The 17,083-nt window shown below is 45.8% G+C and overlaps 1 protein-coding gene and 1 gene segment (V, D, J or C); both read left to right on the top strand.

Moving 5' to 3' along the window:
- The first annotated feature begins 7,131 nt into the window (after positions 1-7,131).
- LOC113890846 lies at positions 7,132-8,811 on the top strand. The segment is given in 3 exon segments: positions 7,132-7,213; positions 7,476-7,847; positions 8,762-8,811. Coding segments are annotated over 3 exon segments (504 nt in total).
- Positions 8,812-9,562: 751 nt separating this feature from the next.
- On the top strand, positions 9,563-16,093 carry LOC113891085. The gene is made up of 3 exons (XM_027538797.1): positions 9,563-9,700; positions 9,962-10,330; positions 15,166-16,093. Exons 1-3 carry the CDS (start codon positions 9,667-9,669, stop codon positions 15,480-15,482), a joined length of 720 nt encoding a protein of 239 aa, XP_027394598.1. The 5' UTR covers positions 9,563-9,666; the 3' UTR covers positions 15,483-16,093.
- The last annotated feature ends 990 nt before the right edge of the window (positions 16,094-17,083 follow it).

Here is a 17,083-nt window from a genome sequence, read left to right as displayed (position 1 = left end):
TTCTGTCTCTCTGGATCTAGGTTCTGTGTTCGGTGCTCTCGTCTCTCAAAAGCCAAGCAGGGCCATCTGTCAACGCGGGACCTCCGTGATGAACGAGTGTCAGGTCGATAGCCAGGTCAATTTCATGTACTGGTACCGTCAGCTTCCAGGACAGAGCTTGGTGCTGATGGCTACTGCCAATCAGGGCTCCAAGGCTACTTACGAGAGTGGGTTTACTGACAACAAGTTTCCCATTAGCCGCCCAAAGCAGGCGTTCTCAACTCTGACTGTGAGCAACGCGAGCTCCGAAGACAGCAGCTCTTATTTCTGCAGTGCTAGAGACACAGTGCTGGGCACAGATCAAGGGTCTCAGCAAGAACCCCTCTCCCACCCACCCAGCTCCCAGCCAGGTGAGCCTTAGAACCCTGGGAGGCAGGCTGGATGGGGCAAACCACAGAGGCAGCTGCCTGTGTTTTGGTGGGCGGGGGTCGGTGTGAATGGGTTGGCTGGGGATGAGGAGGGAACTGGGTGATCAGCTGGAGGACTTCATCCACAGACAGGAAGGGTGACTACTGGAGGCCGAGGATAAAATTTCTCCCAGAGGAGTGTTTAGAAATAGTAAAGACAATCAGATACAGTTTGCCTTCTAGTGGCAGAGTCAAAAATACCCTTTAAGTAATTGATTTCTGAGCTATATATAGCCTATTCTCTATTAATAAAGTTCAGAATGCACTAAGTCATATTTATATCATACTGGTCCATTACACTTATGGAATTATGCTGATTGTTTTTGGTGAATGGGAATTATAAAGCCCTCTAGATGCCTTGCTATGATATATGGATGGCGGACCAATGTAAATCTGCAAAAATTCAGGAATCTTCCCCCTTGGTGAGCTTCTAAGTAGTCCAGAGGTGTGAGATATGCTGGAATGTCCTCCAAAGTGAGAGGCGAGCTGTTTCCAGACATGGAGAAAGAGGCACAACGCTTCGTGGGACCCTCTGGATTTTGGAGTTAACATATACTACTCTTGGGTATGCTACGCTGGTCCATTTACTATACAATCCGTCAGGCTGGGCCAGTGCAAGGCAGAGCGCGGTAGCAGAACCAGGCAATGATGGAAGCTTCTCAGCCACCAGGGTCATAAACCAAGCAGGCTCAGTTGTTCTTGAAGTGCCTGTGGCAGATATCAATGCTCTGTAGACCTCCTGACATTCCCCAGTGAGAATCACGAGGCAGATGTACAGAGCTCTGTGTCATGCTTTACTCAATTCTATCTGCCAATAACTTTTCTCCCTTGAAAAACTGCTCTTGGCTCTTTACTAAAGGCTTATCATGGCATTCAGAACTGGACATCATCAGACCTGCAAAACTGTAAAGTTGAAGAGGCACGGAGTATTCTGTTATGAAGTGGAAAATGTATCATTTCAGTTCAGTCACTCAGTCGTGTCCAACTCTTTGCCACCCTATGCATTGCAGCACACCTCCCTGCGTCCAGCACCAACTCCCAGATTTGACTCAGACTCCTGTCCATCGAGTCGGTGATGCCATCCAGTCATCTCATCCTCTGTCATCCCCTTCTCCTCCTGCCCCCAATCCCTCTCAGCATCAGAGTCTTTTCCAATGAGTCAACTCCTTGCATGAGGTGGCCAAAGTACTGGAGTTTCAGCTTTAGCATCATTCCTTCCAAAGAACACCCACGGCTGATCTCCTTTAGAAAGGACTGGTTGGCTCTCTGTTTATTAAGTGGAATTAATTCAGAAGTAGGAGTCAGTTTACCGGAGTAGGTATCAGAGAAAGAAAAATCAGTTCAGTGTGGAATAACCGAAATACTCAGCAAATGGTTGCAATCCTGAGTTATGTTACCCTAGTATTCTAAAATCTTACCTTTAGATATCTGAGGTCAATACTGCATCCCATTCTTGCTTTATACCGAGGAGCAGAATATAAGTAGTGCTCGACAATGATGGATGGGGAGTGGCAGAAGGTGGTGATGAAACCACAGTTGGAGGCTGGGAGCCTAGTGAATAAAGGTCCAGCCCAAGTGAAGAGCCACACAGCTCCACTAGGGGGCAGAAGAATTGTCCCCATGTTCTGCAGAAACTAGGCTTCCTGGGACAAGCCAGGAACAGAGTCAGTAGGGAAGAACTACACGTTGGTGAAGGAAGAAGAACTTGAATTTGATGTGTTAGTGCCTTTTCTCTGCGGAGAGGCAAGGCTCTCACCTAAAGATGTTGTCTCTTCTGCTACTTCTCCTGGGACTGGGTATGGCCTTATCCTGGGGGAAATTTGGGGTGAATATGCATGCTGAGGAGTAGAGGGTCTGAGGCCCCCAGTCAGCGGATGGGAGAGATGTTCAATTAGGAATGCTAACACAGTAACAGCTGGAAGAACAAATCCAAAGTGCAGGCAGTGCTCCAGGGCTGATTGCGAGCCAAGGTGAGACTGGAGCAAACAGTAGGAGACCGTCCTGCCTGGGGACAAGGTTGTCAGCTCACGGATGTTTCTGTCTCTCTGGATCTAGGTTCTGTGTTCGGTGCTCTCGTCTCTCAAAAGCCAAGCAGGGCCATCCGTCAACGCGGGACCTCCGTGATGATCGAGTGTCAGGTCGATAGCCAGGTCAATTTCATGTACTGGTACCGTCAGCTTCCAGGACAGAGCTTGGTGCTGATGGCTACTGCCAATCAGGGCTCCAAGGCTACTTACGAGAGTGGGTTTACTGAGGACAAGTTTCCCATTGACCGCCCGAAACTGGAGATCTCAACTCTGACTGTGAGCAACACGAGCTCCGAAGACAGTAGCTCTTATTTCTGCAGTGCTGGAGACACAGCGCTGGGCACAGTTCAAGGATCTCAGCAAGAACCCCTCTCCCACCCACCCAGCTCCTAGACAGGTGAACGTTAGAACCCTGGGAGGCAGGCTGGAGGGGGAAAACCACAGAGGCAGCTGCCTGTGTTTTGGTGGGTGGCGTCGGTGTGAATGGGTTGGCTGGGGATGAGGAGGGAACTGGGTGACCAGCTGGAGGACTTCATCCACAGACAGGAAGGGTGACTACTGGAGGCCGAGGATAAAATTTCTCCTAGGGGAGTGTTTAGAAATAATAAAGACAATCAGATACAGTTTGCCTTCAAGTGGCAGAGTCAGAAATACCCTTTAAGTATTTTATCTCTGAGCTATATTTAGCCTGTTCTCTATTAATATTGTTCAGAATGCACTTAGTCATATTTATATCTTACTCGTCCATTACACTGATGGCATTATTCTGATTGTTTTTGGCGAATGGGAATTATAAAGCCCTCTAGATGCCTTGGTATGATATATGGATAGCAGACCAATGTACATCTGCAAAAATTCAGGGATCTGCCCCCTTGGTGAGCTTCTGAGTAGTCCAGAGGTGTCAGATATGCTGAAATGTCCTTCAAAATGAGAGGCGAGCTGTTTCCAGACATGGAGAAAGAGGCACAATGCTTCGTGGGACCCTCTGGATTTTGGAGTTAACATATACTACTCTTGGGTATGCTACTCTGGCCCATTTACTAAAGGATCCCTCAGGCTGGGCCAGTGCAAGGCAGAACACGGTAGCAGAACGAGGCTATGATGGAAGCTTCTCAGCCACCAGGGTCGTTAACCAAGCAGGCTCAGTTTTTCTTGAAGTGCCTGTGGCAGATATCAATGCTCTGTAGACTTCCTGACATTCCCCAGTGAGAATCATGAGGCAGATACACAGACTTCTGTGTCATGCTTTACTCCCCTCTATCTGCCAATAACTATTCTCCTTTTGAAAAACTGCTCTTTACTCTTTACTAAAGGTTTATCAGGGCATTCAGAACTAGACATCAGCAGACCTGCAAAACTGTAAAGTTGAAGACGCACGGAGTATTCTGTTATGAAGTAGAAAATGTATCAGTTCAATTCAGTCACTCAGTCCTGTCCGACTCTTTGCGACCCCATGCATCGCAGCACGCCAGGCCTCCCTGTCCAGCACCAACTCCCAGAGTTCACTCAGACTCACGTCCATCGAGTCAGTGATGCCATCCAGCCATCTCATCCTCCGTCATCCCCTTCTCCTCCTGCCCCCAATCCCTCTCAGCATCAGAGTCTTTTCCAATGAGTCAACTCTTTGCATGAGGTGGCCAAAGTACCGGAGTTTCAGCTTTAGCATCATTCCTTCCAAAGAACACCCAGGGCTGATCTCCTTTAGAATGGACTGGTTGGATCTCCATTTATTAAGAGGAATGAATTCAGGAATAGGAGTCAGTTTACCGGAGTAGGTATCAGGGAAAGAAAAATCAGCTCAGTTTGGAATAACGGAAATACTCAGCCAACGGTTGCAATCCTGAGTTATGTTACTCTAGTATTCTAAAATCTTACCTTTAGTTATCTGAGGTCAATACTGCATCCCATTCTTGCTTTATACCGAGGAGTAGAACATGAGTGGTGCTCAACAATGATGCATGGGGAGTGGCAGAGGGTGGTGATGAGACCAAAGTTGGAGGCTGGGAGCCTAGCGAATAAAGATCCAGCCCAAGTGAAGAGCCACACAGCTCCACTAGGGGGCAGAAGAATTGTCCCCATGTTCTGCAGAAACTAGGCTTCCTGCGACAGGCCAGGAACAGAGTCAGTAGGGAAGAACTACACGGTGGTGAAGGAAGAAGAACTTGAATTTGATGTGTTACTGCCTTTTCTCTGCAGAGAGGCAAGGCTGTCACCTAAAAATGTTGTCTCTTCTGCTACTTCTCCTGGGACTGGGTATGGCCTTATCCCGGGGGATTTTTGGGGTGAATATGCATGCTGAGGAGTAGAGGGTCTGAGGCCCCCAGTCAGAGGATGGAAGAGATGTTCGTTTAGGGAATCCTAACACAGTAACAGCTGGAAGAGCAAATCCAGAGTGGAGACAGTGCTCCAGGGCTGATTGGGAGCAAGGTGATACTGGAGCAAATAGTAGGAGACCCTCCTGCCTGGGGACAAGGTTGTCAGCTCTCAAGGGTGTTTCTGTCTCTCTGGATCTAGGTTCTGTATTCGGTGCTCTCATCTCTCAAAAGCCAAGCAGGGCCATCCGTCAACGCGGGACCTCCGTGATGATCGAGTGTCGTCAGGTTGATAGCCAGCTCACCATGATGTACTGGTACCGTCAGCTTCCAGGACAGAGCTTGGTGCTGATGGCTACTGCCAATCAGGGCTCCAAGGCTACTTACGAGAGTGGGTTTACCGAGGACAAGTTTCCCATTGACCGCCCGAAACTGGAGTTCTCAACTCTGACTGTGAGCAATGCGAGCTCCGAAGATAGTAGCTCTTATTTCTGCAGTGCTGGAGACACAGTGCTGGGCACAGATCAAGGGTCTCAGCAAGAACCCCTCTCCCACCCACCCACCTCCCGGCCAGGTGAGCCTGAGAACCCTGGGAGGCAGCTGGATGGGGCAAACCACAGAGGCAGCTGCCTGTGTGCTGGTGGGCAGGGTCGGTGTGAATGGGTCGGCTGGGGATGAGGAGGAAACTAGGGGATCAGCTAGAGGACTTCATCCACAGACAGGAAGGGTGACTACTGGAGGCCGAGGATAAAATTTCTCCCAGAGGAGTGTTTATAAATAGTAAGACAATCAGATACAGTTTGCCTTCAAGTGGCAGAGTCAGGAATACTCTTTAAGTATTTTATCTCTCAGTTATATTTAGCCTGTTCTCTATTAATGTAGTTCAGAATGCACTTAGTCATATTTATATCATACTGGTCCATTACACTGATGGCATTTTGCTGAATGTTCTTGGCGAATGGGAATTATAAAGCCCTCTAGATGCCTTGGTATGATATATGGATGGCAGACCAATGTCAATCTGCAAAAATTTAGGGATCTGCCCCCTTGGTGAGCTTCTGAGTAGTCCAGGGGTGTGTGATATGCTGGAATGTCCTTCAAAATGAGAGTTGAGCTGTTTCCAGACATGGAGAAAGAGGCACAATGCTTCGTGGGACCCTCTGGATTTTGGAATTAACATATACTACTCTTGGGTATGCTACTCTGGCCCATTTACTATACAATCTGTCAGGCTGGGCCAGTGCAAGGCAGAGCTCGGTAGCAGAACGAGGCTATGATGGAAACTTCTCAGCCACCAGGGTCGTTAACCAAGCAGGCTCAGTTTTTCTTGAAGTGCCTGTGGCAGATATCAATGCTCTGTAGACTTCCTGACATTCCCCAGTGAGAATCATGAGGCAGATACACAGACTTCTGTGTCATGCTTTACTCCCCTCTATCTGCCAATAACTATTCTCCTTTTGAAAAACTGCTCTTTACTCTTTACTAAAGGTTTATCAGGGCATTCAGAACTAGACATCAGCAGACCTGCAAAACTGTAAAGTTGAAGACGCACGGAGTATTCTGTTATGAAGTAGAAAATGTATCAGTTCAATTCAGTCACTCAGTCCTGTCCGACTCTTTGCGACCCCATGCATCGCAGCATGCCTGGCCTCCCTGTCCAGCACAAACCCCCAGAGTTCACTCAGACTCACGTCCATCGAGTCAGTGATGCCATCCAGCCATCTCATCCTCCGTCATCCCCTTCTCCTCCTGCCCCCAATCCCTCTCAGCATCAGAGTCTTTTCCAATGAGTCAACTCTTTGCATGAGGTGGCCAAAGTACCGGAGTTTCAGCTTTAGCATCATTCCTTCCAAAGAACACCCAGGGCTGATCTCCTTTAGAATGGACTGGTTGGATCTCCGTTTATTAAGAGGAATGAATTCAGGAATAGGAGTCAGTTTACCGGAGTAGGTATCAGGGAAAGAAAAATCAGCTCAGTTTGGAATAACTGAAATACTCAGCCAACGGTTGCAATCCTGAGTTATGTTACCCTAGTATTCTAAAATCTTACCTTTAGTTATCTGAGGTCAATACTGCATCCCATTCTTGCTTTATACCGAGGAGTAGAACATGAGTGGTGCTCAACAATGATGCATGGGGAGTGGCAGAGGGTGGTGATGAGACCAAAGTTGGAGGCTGGGAGCCTAGTGAATAAAGATCCAGCCCAAGTGAAGAGCCACACAGCTCCACTAGGGGGCAGACGAATTGTCTCCACATTCTACAGAAACTAGGCTTCCTGAGACAGGCGAGGAACAGAGCCGGTAGGAAAGAGCTACACGTTGGTGAAGGAAGAAGAACTTGAATTTGATGTGTTAGTGCCTTTTCTCTGCGGAGAGGCAAGGCTCTCACCTAAAGATGTTGTCTCTTCTGCTACTTCTCCTGGGACTGCGTACGGCCTTATCCCAGGGGAAATTTGGGGTGAATATGCATGCTGAGGAGTAGAGGGTCTGAGGCCCACAGTCAGAGGATGGGAGAGATATTCGTTTAGGGAATCCTAACACAGTAACAGCTGGAAAAGCAAAACCAGAGGGCAGGCAGTGCTCCAGGGCTGATTGCGAGCCAAGGTGATACTGGAGCAAATAGTAGGAGACCCTCCTGCCTGGGGACAAGCTTATCAGCTCTCAAGGGTGTTTCTGTCTCTCTCGATCTAGGTTCTGTATTCGGTGCTCTCATCTCGCAAAAGCCAAGCAGGGCCATCCGTCAACGCGGGACCTCCGTGATGATCGAGTGTCCTCAGGTTGATAACCAGCTCGCCGCGATGTACTGGTACCGTCAGCTTCCAGGACAGAGCTTGGTGCTGATGGCTACTGCCAATCAGGGCTCCAAGGCTACTTACGAGAGTGGGTTTACTGACAACAAATTTCCCATTAGCCGCCCAATCCTTGCGTTCTCAACTCTGACTGTGAGCAACGCGAGCTCCGAAGACAGCAGCTCTTATTTCTGCAGTGCTAGAGACACAGTGCTGGGCACAGATCAAGGGTCTCAGCAAGAACCCCTCTCCCACCCACCCAGCTCCCAGCCAGGTGAGCCTGAGAACTCTGGGAGGCAGGCTGGATGGGGCAAACCACAGAGGCAGCTGCCTGTGTGCAGGTGGGCGGGGTCAGTGTGAATGGGTCAGCTGGGGATGAGGAGGAAACTAGGGGATCAGCTAGAGGACTTCATCCACAGAGAGGAAGGGTGACTACTGGAGGCCGAGGATAAAATTTCTCCCAGAGAAGTGTTTATAAATAGTAAGACAATCAGATACAGTTTGCCTTCAAGTGGCAGAGTCAGAAATACTCTTTAAGTATTTTATCTCTGAGCTATATTTAGCCTGTTCTCTATTAATATAGTTCAGAATGCACTTAGTCATATTTATATCATACTGGTCCATTACACTGATGGCATTATGCTGATTGTTCTTGGCGAATGGGAATTATAAAGCCCTCTAGATGCCTTGGTATGATATATGGATGGCAGACCAATGTCAATCTGCAAAAATTTAGGGATCTGCCCCCTTGGTGAGCTTCTGAGTAGTCCAGAGGTGTGAGATATGCTGGAATGTCCTTCAGAATGAGAGTTGAGCTGTTTCCAGACATGGAGAAAGAGGCACAATGCTTCGTGGGACCCTCTGGATTTTGGAGTTAACGTCTACTACTCTTGGGTATGCTACTCTGGCCCATTTACTATACAATCTGTCAGGCTGGGCCAGTGCAAGGCAGAGCTCGGTAGCAGAACGAGGCTATGATGGAAGCTTCTCAGCCACCAGGGTCATAAACCAAGCAGGCTCAGTTTTTCTTGAAGTGCCTGTGGCAGATATCAATGCTCTGTAGAGCTCCTGACATTCCCCAGTGAGAATCACGAGGCAGATGCACAGAGCTCCATGTCATGCTTACTCCCTTCTATCTGCCGATAACTATTCTCCCTTTGAAAAACTGCTCTTTACTCTTTACTAAAGGCTTATCGTGGCATTCAGAACTGGACATCAGCAGACCTGAAAAACTGTAAAGTTGAAGACGCACAGAGTATTCTGTTTTGAAGTGGAAAATGTATCATTTCAGTTTAGTCACTCAGTCGTGTCCAACTCTTTGCGACCCCATGAATTGCAGCATGCCAGGCCTCCCTGTCCAGCACCAACTCCCAGAGTTCACTCAGACTCACGTCCATCGAGTTGGTGATGCCATCCAACCATCTCATCCTCTGTCATCCCCTTCTCCTTCTGCTCCCAATCCCTCCCAGCATCAGAGTCTTTTCCAATGAGTCAACTCTTTGCATGAGGTGGCCAAAGTACCGGAGTTTCAGCTTTAGCATCATTCCTTCCAAAGAACACCCAGGGCTGATCTCCTTTAGAATGGACTGGTTGGATCTCTATTTATTAAGAGGAATGAATTCAGGAATAGGAGTCAGTTTACCGGAGTAGGTATCAGGGAAAGAAAAATCAGCTCAGTTTGGAATAACGGAAATACTCAGCCAACGGTTGCAATCCTGAGTTATGTTACCCTAGTATTCTAAAATCTTACCTTTAGTTATCTGAGGTCAATACTGCATCCCATTCTTGCTTTATACCGAGGAGTAGAACATGAGTGGTGCTCAACAATGATGCATGGGGAGTGGCAGAGGGTGGTGATGAGACCAAAGTTGGAGGCTGGGAGCCTAGCGAATAAAGATCCAGCCCAAGTGAAGAGCCACACAGCTCCACTAGGGGGCAGAAGAATTGTCCCCATGTTCTGCAGAAACTAGGCTTCCTGGGACAGGCCAGGAACAGAGTCATAGGAAAGAGCTACACGTTGGTGAAGGAAGAAGAACTTGAATTTGATGTGTTAGTGCCTTTTCTCTGCGGAGAGGCAAGGCTTTCACCTAAAGATGTTGTCTCTTCTGCTACTTCTCCTGGGACTGGGTATGGCCTTATCCCGGGGGATTTTTGGGGTGAATATGCATGCTGAGGAGTAGAGGGTCTGAGGCCCACAGTCAGAGGATGGGAGAGATATTCGTTTAGGGAATCCTAACACAGTAACAGCTGGAAGAACAAATCCAGAGTGGAGACAGTGCTCCAGGGCTGATTGGGAGCAAGGTGATACTGGAGCAAATAGTAGGAGACCCTCCTGCCTGGGGACAAGGTTGTCAGCTCTCAAGGGTGTTTCTGTCTCTCTGGATCTAGGTTCTGTGTTCAGTGCTCTCCTCTCTCAAGAGCCAAGCAGGGCCATCCGTCAACACGGGACCTCCATGACGATCGAGTGTCATGTCGATAGCCAGCTCACCATGATGTACTGGTACCGACAGCTTCCAGGACAGAGCTTGGTGCTGATGGCTACTGCCAATCAGGGCTCCAGGGCTACTTACGAGAGTGGGTTTACTGAGGACAAGTTTCCCATTGACCGCCCGAAACTGGAGTTCTCAACTCTGACTGTGAGCAACATGAGCTCCGAAGACAGTAGCTCTTATTTCTGCAGTGCTGGAGACACAGCGCTGGGCACAGATCAAGGGTCTCAGCAAGAACCCCTCTCCTTCCCACCCAGCTCCCGGCCAGGTGAGCCTGAGAACCCTGGGAGGCAGGCTGGAGGGGGAAACCACAGAGGCAGCTGCCTGTGTGCTGGTGGGTGGGGGTTAGTGTGAGTGGTCGGCTGGGGATGAGGAGGGAACTGGGTGACCAGCTGGAGGACTTAATCCACAGACAGGAAGTTGACTACTGGAGGCCGAGGATAAAATTTCTCCCAGGGAGTGTTTAGAAATAATAAAGACAATCGGATACAGTTTGCCTTCAAGTGGCAGAGTCAGAAATACTCTTTAAGTATTTTATCTCTGAGCTATATTTAGCCTGTTCTCTATTAATATAGTTCAGAATGCACTTAGTCATATTTATATCATACTGGTCCATTACACTGATGGCATTTTGCTGAATGTTCTTGGCAAATGGGAATTATAAAGCCCTCTAGATGCCTTGGTATGATATATGGATGGCAGACCAATGTCAATCTGCAAAAATTCAGGGATCTGCCCCCTTGGTGAGCTTCTGAGTAGTCCAGAGGTGTGAGATATGCTGGAATGTCCTCCAAAGTGAGAGGCGAGCTGTTTCCAGACATGGAGAAAGAGGCACAACGCTTCGTGGGACCCTCTGGTTTTGGAGTTAACATATACTACTCTTGGGTATGCTACTCTGGCCCATTTACTATACAATCTGTCAGGCTGGGCCAGTGCAAGGCAGAGCTCGGTAGCAGAACGAGGCTATGATGGAAGCTTCTCGGCCACCAGCGTCGTAAACCAAGCAGGCTCAGTTATTCTTGAAGTGCCTGTGGCAGATATCAGTGCTCTGTAGAGCTCCTGACATTCCCCAGTGAGAATCACGAGGCAGATGCACAGAGCTCTGTGTCATGCTTTACTCCCTTCTACCTGCCAATAACTATTCTCCCTTTGAAAAACTGCTCTTGGCTCTTTACTAAAGGTTTATCATGGCATTCAGAACTGGACATCAGCAGACCTGCAGAACTGTAAACTTGACGCATGGAGTATTCTGTTATGAAGTGGAAAATGTATAATCAAGACCAAATTCTAGCACAGCTGGAAAGAGGCACAATTCAATTGCAAGAGCAAGTCCCAGTTTTACGATACATACTCTTATTACACTCACACCTTCCCCTCAGTCTACAGTTTTGTGGGAATTTCTCTGTTCCCTAGTTGAAAAGCCATGAGCCTGTTTCTGGGTAGGCTTGTACTTTATTCTGGAATCATCACTCCATTTTAACACAAGTGTGGTTCTGAAAGGTGGTGACAAAGGAAAATCTTCAGCAGGTCCAGAACTTCAGTCCCGAAGGATAGATCTAGCCCGTGTTCAGCTTTCTTTCAGTGTCATCTAGACTCTAGCCATTCATTCACATTTCCCCCCATTTTGCTCTGTCTACTCTGTTAGGGGGTCATTCCTTTAGACTCTCTGTCCCATTTACTGATTCACACCTTAGCTCCAATAACCTGTTTCACCTTCCAATCGACTTTTTAAACTTTATTTTCATGTCCAGGAAATCTACTTGGGTCTTTCACATATGTGAGCCGTCATTTTTTTTAAATTAACCACTTATTTTTGGCTGCACTGGGTCTTCATTGCTGCATGTGGGCTTTCTCTAGCTGCAGCGCGAGAGCTTCTCCTTGCGGTGGCTTCTCTTGTTATGAAGCCCAGGCTCTAAGGCACGCAGGCTTTGGTAGTTGCAGCACGTGGGCTCAGTAGTTCTGGCCCATGAGTCCTAGAGCACGTTGTGGAGCATGGGCTTAATTGCTCCACTGCACGTGGGATCTTCCCAGACCAAGGACTGAACATATGTCCTCCGTCTTGGCAGCCAGATTCTTAACCACTGGACCACAAGGGAAATCTGATGAGTAGTCATTTTTAAAGAACCTTGCTCCACATGTATTTTATTTCTCTAAGGTTAGGTGGCACAGTGGTAAAGAATCCACCTGCCAACGCAGGAGACACAAAAGAGGCAGGTTCAATGCCTGGGTCAGGAAGATCCTCTGGAGTAGGAAATGGCAACCTACTCCAGTATTCTTGCCTGGTTGGACAGAGGAGTCTGGCTGGCTACAGTCCATGGGGTTGCAAAGAGTTGGACACGACTGAGCACTGAAGAAAATTAAACTTCTACTTGGAATTTTTATCTATTCATGACAATCTCAATTTTCTGGTGGTTTCTGCTGCCTCTTACTCAGAGTGGCTTCTTATGCATTATGTAATTTGATATTATAAATTTATCGTTGGGAATCCCCTAAATCTTGGAGTAAAGGTAGGCTTTCCAGGAAATATATATTTTTGGCTCTGTCAAGCAACTGGGATGCAATAGACTTGATGTTTTCTTTTGTAATTCTCAGTGTCCATCTTTATGGCCATACAGTGTCTATGCGAAACCCCAGTGGGCTGACTACTCGGTGGCCATGAATATTCAGAGGAAACTACTTAAAACCCCCCAGCCAAAGCCAAGAAGACCAAGGAAAGTAATAGTCCCTGTCAGTTGCCTGAGAGGTTAGCTTTGTAGTTTCCCTGTCACTAAGTGTGTTCTGTTCGTGCATCCTGGCTTGAGGAAGGAGCAATTCCCATCACGCTCCTAGTGCTGTACAAGGTCCAGTGGGTCTCAGCTAGTTCGTACACATGCTGATTCTCCTGGTCACCAGGATCCACATGTGCACCTGTTTGATGGAATGGATCAAAAATGCTGGCTTCCCTTCCTGTTTCCTGCTCCCATTTCCCCAGGAAGTGGGCAAATTCACCTACAGATAAGCTTTGGACTGTGAGCCCCCTCCTATAGGATGGCAAAATTTTCTCCTAAGAAGCAGTAAAAACACTGTGGTTAGGAACTTGATCTCTGTCCTCAGGCAGACCTGAATTTAAAATGGATTAAAGATCTAAACGTAAGACCAGAAACTATAAAACTCCTAGAGGAGAACATAGGCAAAACACTCTCCGACATACATCACAGCAGGATCCTCCATGACCCACCTCCCAGAATATTGGAAATAAAAGCAAAAATAAACAAATGGGACCTAATTAAACTTAAAAGCTTCTGCACAACAAAGGAAACTATTAGCAAGGTGAAAAGACAGCCTTCAGAATGGGAGAAAATAATAACAAATGAAGCAACTGACAAACAACTAATCTCAAAAATATACAAGCAACTCCTACAGCTCAACTCCAGAAAAATAAATGACCCAATCAAAAAATGGGCCAAAGAACTAAATAGACATTTCTCCAAAGAAGACATACAGATGGCTAACAAACACATGAAAAGATGCTCAACATCACTCATTATCAGAGAAATGCAAATCAAAACCACTATGAGGTACCATTTCACGCCAGTCAGAATGGCTGCAATCCAAAAGTCTACAAGCAATAAATGCTGGAGAGGGTGTGGAGAAAAGGGAACCCTCTTACACTGTTGGTGGGAATGCAAACTAGTACAGCCACTATGGAGAACAGTGTGGAGATTCCTTAAAAAACTGGAAATAGAACAGCCTTATGATCCAGCAATCCCACTCCTGGGCATACACACCAAGGAAACCAGAATTGAAAGAGACACATGTACCCCAATGTTCATCACAGCACTGTTTATAATAGCCAGGACATGGAAGCAACCTAGATGTCCATCAGCAGATGAATGGATAAGAAAGCTGTGGTACATATACACAATGGAGAATTACTCAGCCATTAAAAAGAATTCATTTGAATCACTTCTAATGAGATGGATGAAACTGGAGCCTATTATACAGAGTGAAGTAAGCCAGAAAGAAAAACACCAATACAGTATACTAACACATATATATGGAATTTAGAAAGATAGTAACAATAACCCTGTGTACGAGACAGCAAAAGAGACACTGAGGTATAGAACAGTCTTATGGACTCTGTGGGAGAGGGAGAGGGTGGGATGATTTGGGAGTATGGCATTGAAACATGTATAATATCATGTATGAAATGAGTCGCCAGTCCAGGTTTGATGCACGATACTGGATGCTTGGGGCTGGTGCACTGGGACGACCCAGAGGGATGGTATGGGGAGGGAGGAGGGAGGAGGGTTCGGGATGGGGAACACATGTATACCTGTGGCGGATTCATTTCGATATTTGGCAAAACCAATACAATATTGTAAAGTTTAAAAATAAAATAAAATTAAAAAATTAATAAAAAATAAAACTTGGCTCCCCTGCTTCATCACCAGGTATAACCTTGAACAAGTTACACAATCTCATATTCATACATATAATATCCTCATATATAAAATAAGGATAATAGTGATGCAAAAATATAAGGAATGGGATTTTCATAAGACTGAGATGAAGTCATCCATGTAAACCACACAGCACTGTGCCTGGTAGAGATAAAACACACATTTTAATTAATATCTAAATTTATTTCTCACTGTGACACATGACATTTTACCATTAACAATTCCATCCTCAAGATTAAGTATTGCCCTCTCTGGGAAATTTTTATTTATTATTGTAACTGTTTCTCTTTATTTCAACTATTTCTTTAACAAAATTAATGCACAGTATAAAATACACAGATTATTAAACTGAGGAAAATTAAAATCACTATTTAAATGAGATTATATAATATGATATGTATTTTATAATTCATTCTCTTAACCCAACAATATTTCATAAATGCCATGTCAAAAGATAGCGCTTACATTAACTTATAAGAATATTTCAGTGTATCTATGACCCTCCTTTAAATACAACTTTTTACATTAAAATTAATACCAAGGTGAAGTATCCATATGCTAGATGATAGGGTAATTTAATTTAAAAAGCAGTCATTGTAGGTGTCAATTTATTTCTCTCTCTCTTTTTTTTTTCTTTTTTTTTTTTTGCTGTGCCATGAAGCCTGCGGGATCTCAGTTCCCCAACCAGGAATCGAACCCTCGACCCTGCTTTGGAAGTGTGGAGTCTTAACCACTGGATCACCAGGGAAGTCCCTGTGTCAATTTATTTCTGTTGTAGACTGGACAGGGAATGGCAAAAGCACTCGTTTCCCCACCTTCACAGGGCTGACGTCTTGTTATCCAGGTCTCAACTCAAATACCATCTCCCCAGAGAGAGCTTTCCTAACCTTCTATGCTCACATAGTACCTGTGGACCCAGCCACCAGTTACTCACATTTATTATCACTTTATTCCATTTCAATAATGCCTAATCATTAGTCAGTTCAGTTCAGCCACTCAGTCATGTCCGGGTCTTTGCGGCCCCATGGACTGCAGCCTGCCAGGCTTCCCTGTCCATCACCAAATCCCAGATCTTGTTCAAACTCATGTCCCTCAAGTCGGTGATGCCATCTGTCATCTGTCGTTCACTTCTCCTCCTGCCTTCAATCTTTCCCAGCATCAGGGTCTTTTCCGATGATCTAATCATTGGAATATAATCAATTAATCATTATAATTTGATATAAATAGTTGATCCTTGAACTAGGTACAGATTAGGGACACTAACCCTCTGCACAGTTGAAAATCCACATATAACTTTGTAGGGACTCCTTGGTATCTAAAGTTCCACATCCTGTGTTTAACCAACCTCAAATCATGTAACACTACAATAGTTATTGAAAAAAAATTCCATGTATAAGTAGACCAGGGCAGTTCAAATTCCATCTTGTTCAAAGATCAACTATATATATTATATACACATCATATATATACATATATATATAAAGATACATATATATTTTTTAATGTACTGTCTGCCTCTCACAGTCATATCTCCTTCCATATGTGTGGATGTGCACATGCATAAATACACATTGTTATTGTTTAGTTGCTAAGTTGTGTCCAACTCTTTGCAACTCCATGGACTGTAGTCAGATAGGCTCCTCTGTTCATGGGATTTCCTGGGCAAGAATATGGGAGTGGGTTGCCATTTTCCTTCTCCAGGGGATCTTCCCGACTCAGAGTTTGAACCTGCATCTCCTGCATTGGCAGGTGAATTCTTTTACTGCTGAGCCAGCAGGGAAGTCTGTAAATACACCCAGATGCCATGAAAGAACAGATCTTTTACTATTATCTTCTTTGCTGTTGCCATACAGGTTAGAAAAATTACAGGAACATCACAGGAACACAGGAAATATTTCCTTAGTGCTATGGACTGAACTGTGTTCCTCCAAAATTTATATGTTGTAATCCTAACCCCCAGTCCCTCAGAATGTAATAGGATCTTTAAATAAATAATTTAATTGAGGCCATTAGGGTGGCCCGTAAGCCAATCTGACCTTGTTCTTATCAGAAGAGATCAGGATATATAAGGAGAGGCCCTAGGGAGGTACCCACAGAGGAAAGGCCACGTGAAGTCAGTGAAAAGATGACCGTCGGCAACGCAAGGAGAGAGACCCCTGGAGAAACCAACCCTGTTGACAAAAATAATAAATGATCTGAAATAGGAATAGAAACAAGTTTTATTTAAGCCAAACAGAAGCCTAGAACCCGAAAGGCAGGCTCTAAGACAACTCTGAGGAGCTGCTCCAGAGAAGCAGGGTTTTCAGCCCAGTTTTATATCTTGGCAGAACAAAGAACATTAAGCAAGTCAGGAATACATTCCCTCCAAATAGACCAAATTGAACAAATAGATCAGCAGGAACTCAGTGAGTCAGTATGGCACTGGTCTCTGGGAAGGGAGTCATGTCATCAAAGGAGCACCAGCCCTGGTGTCCCAGGAAGGGGGGCCCTTTATCTTTTAACACAGACATCTTTTACTTCCAGTCAGTAAAGCACTTTTTAAAAGTAAAGTACTTTTCTTTACTAAGTAAAGCAGATAT

This window comes from Bos indicus x Bos taurus, chromosome 4 (assembly GCF_003369695.1).
Source record: "Bos indicus x Bos taurus breed Angus x Brahman F1 hybrid chromosome 4, Bos_hybrid_MaternalHap_v2.0, whole genome shotgun sequence".
Classification (NCBI taxonomy): Eukaryota; Metazoa; Chordata; class Mammalia; order Artiodactyla; family Bovidae; genus Bos; species Bos indicus x Bos taurus.
Note: the sequence above shows the minus strand (reverse complement) of the source record. Positions and strands in the feature narration are given on the sequence as shown.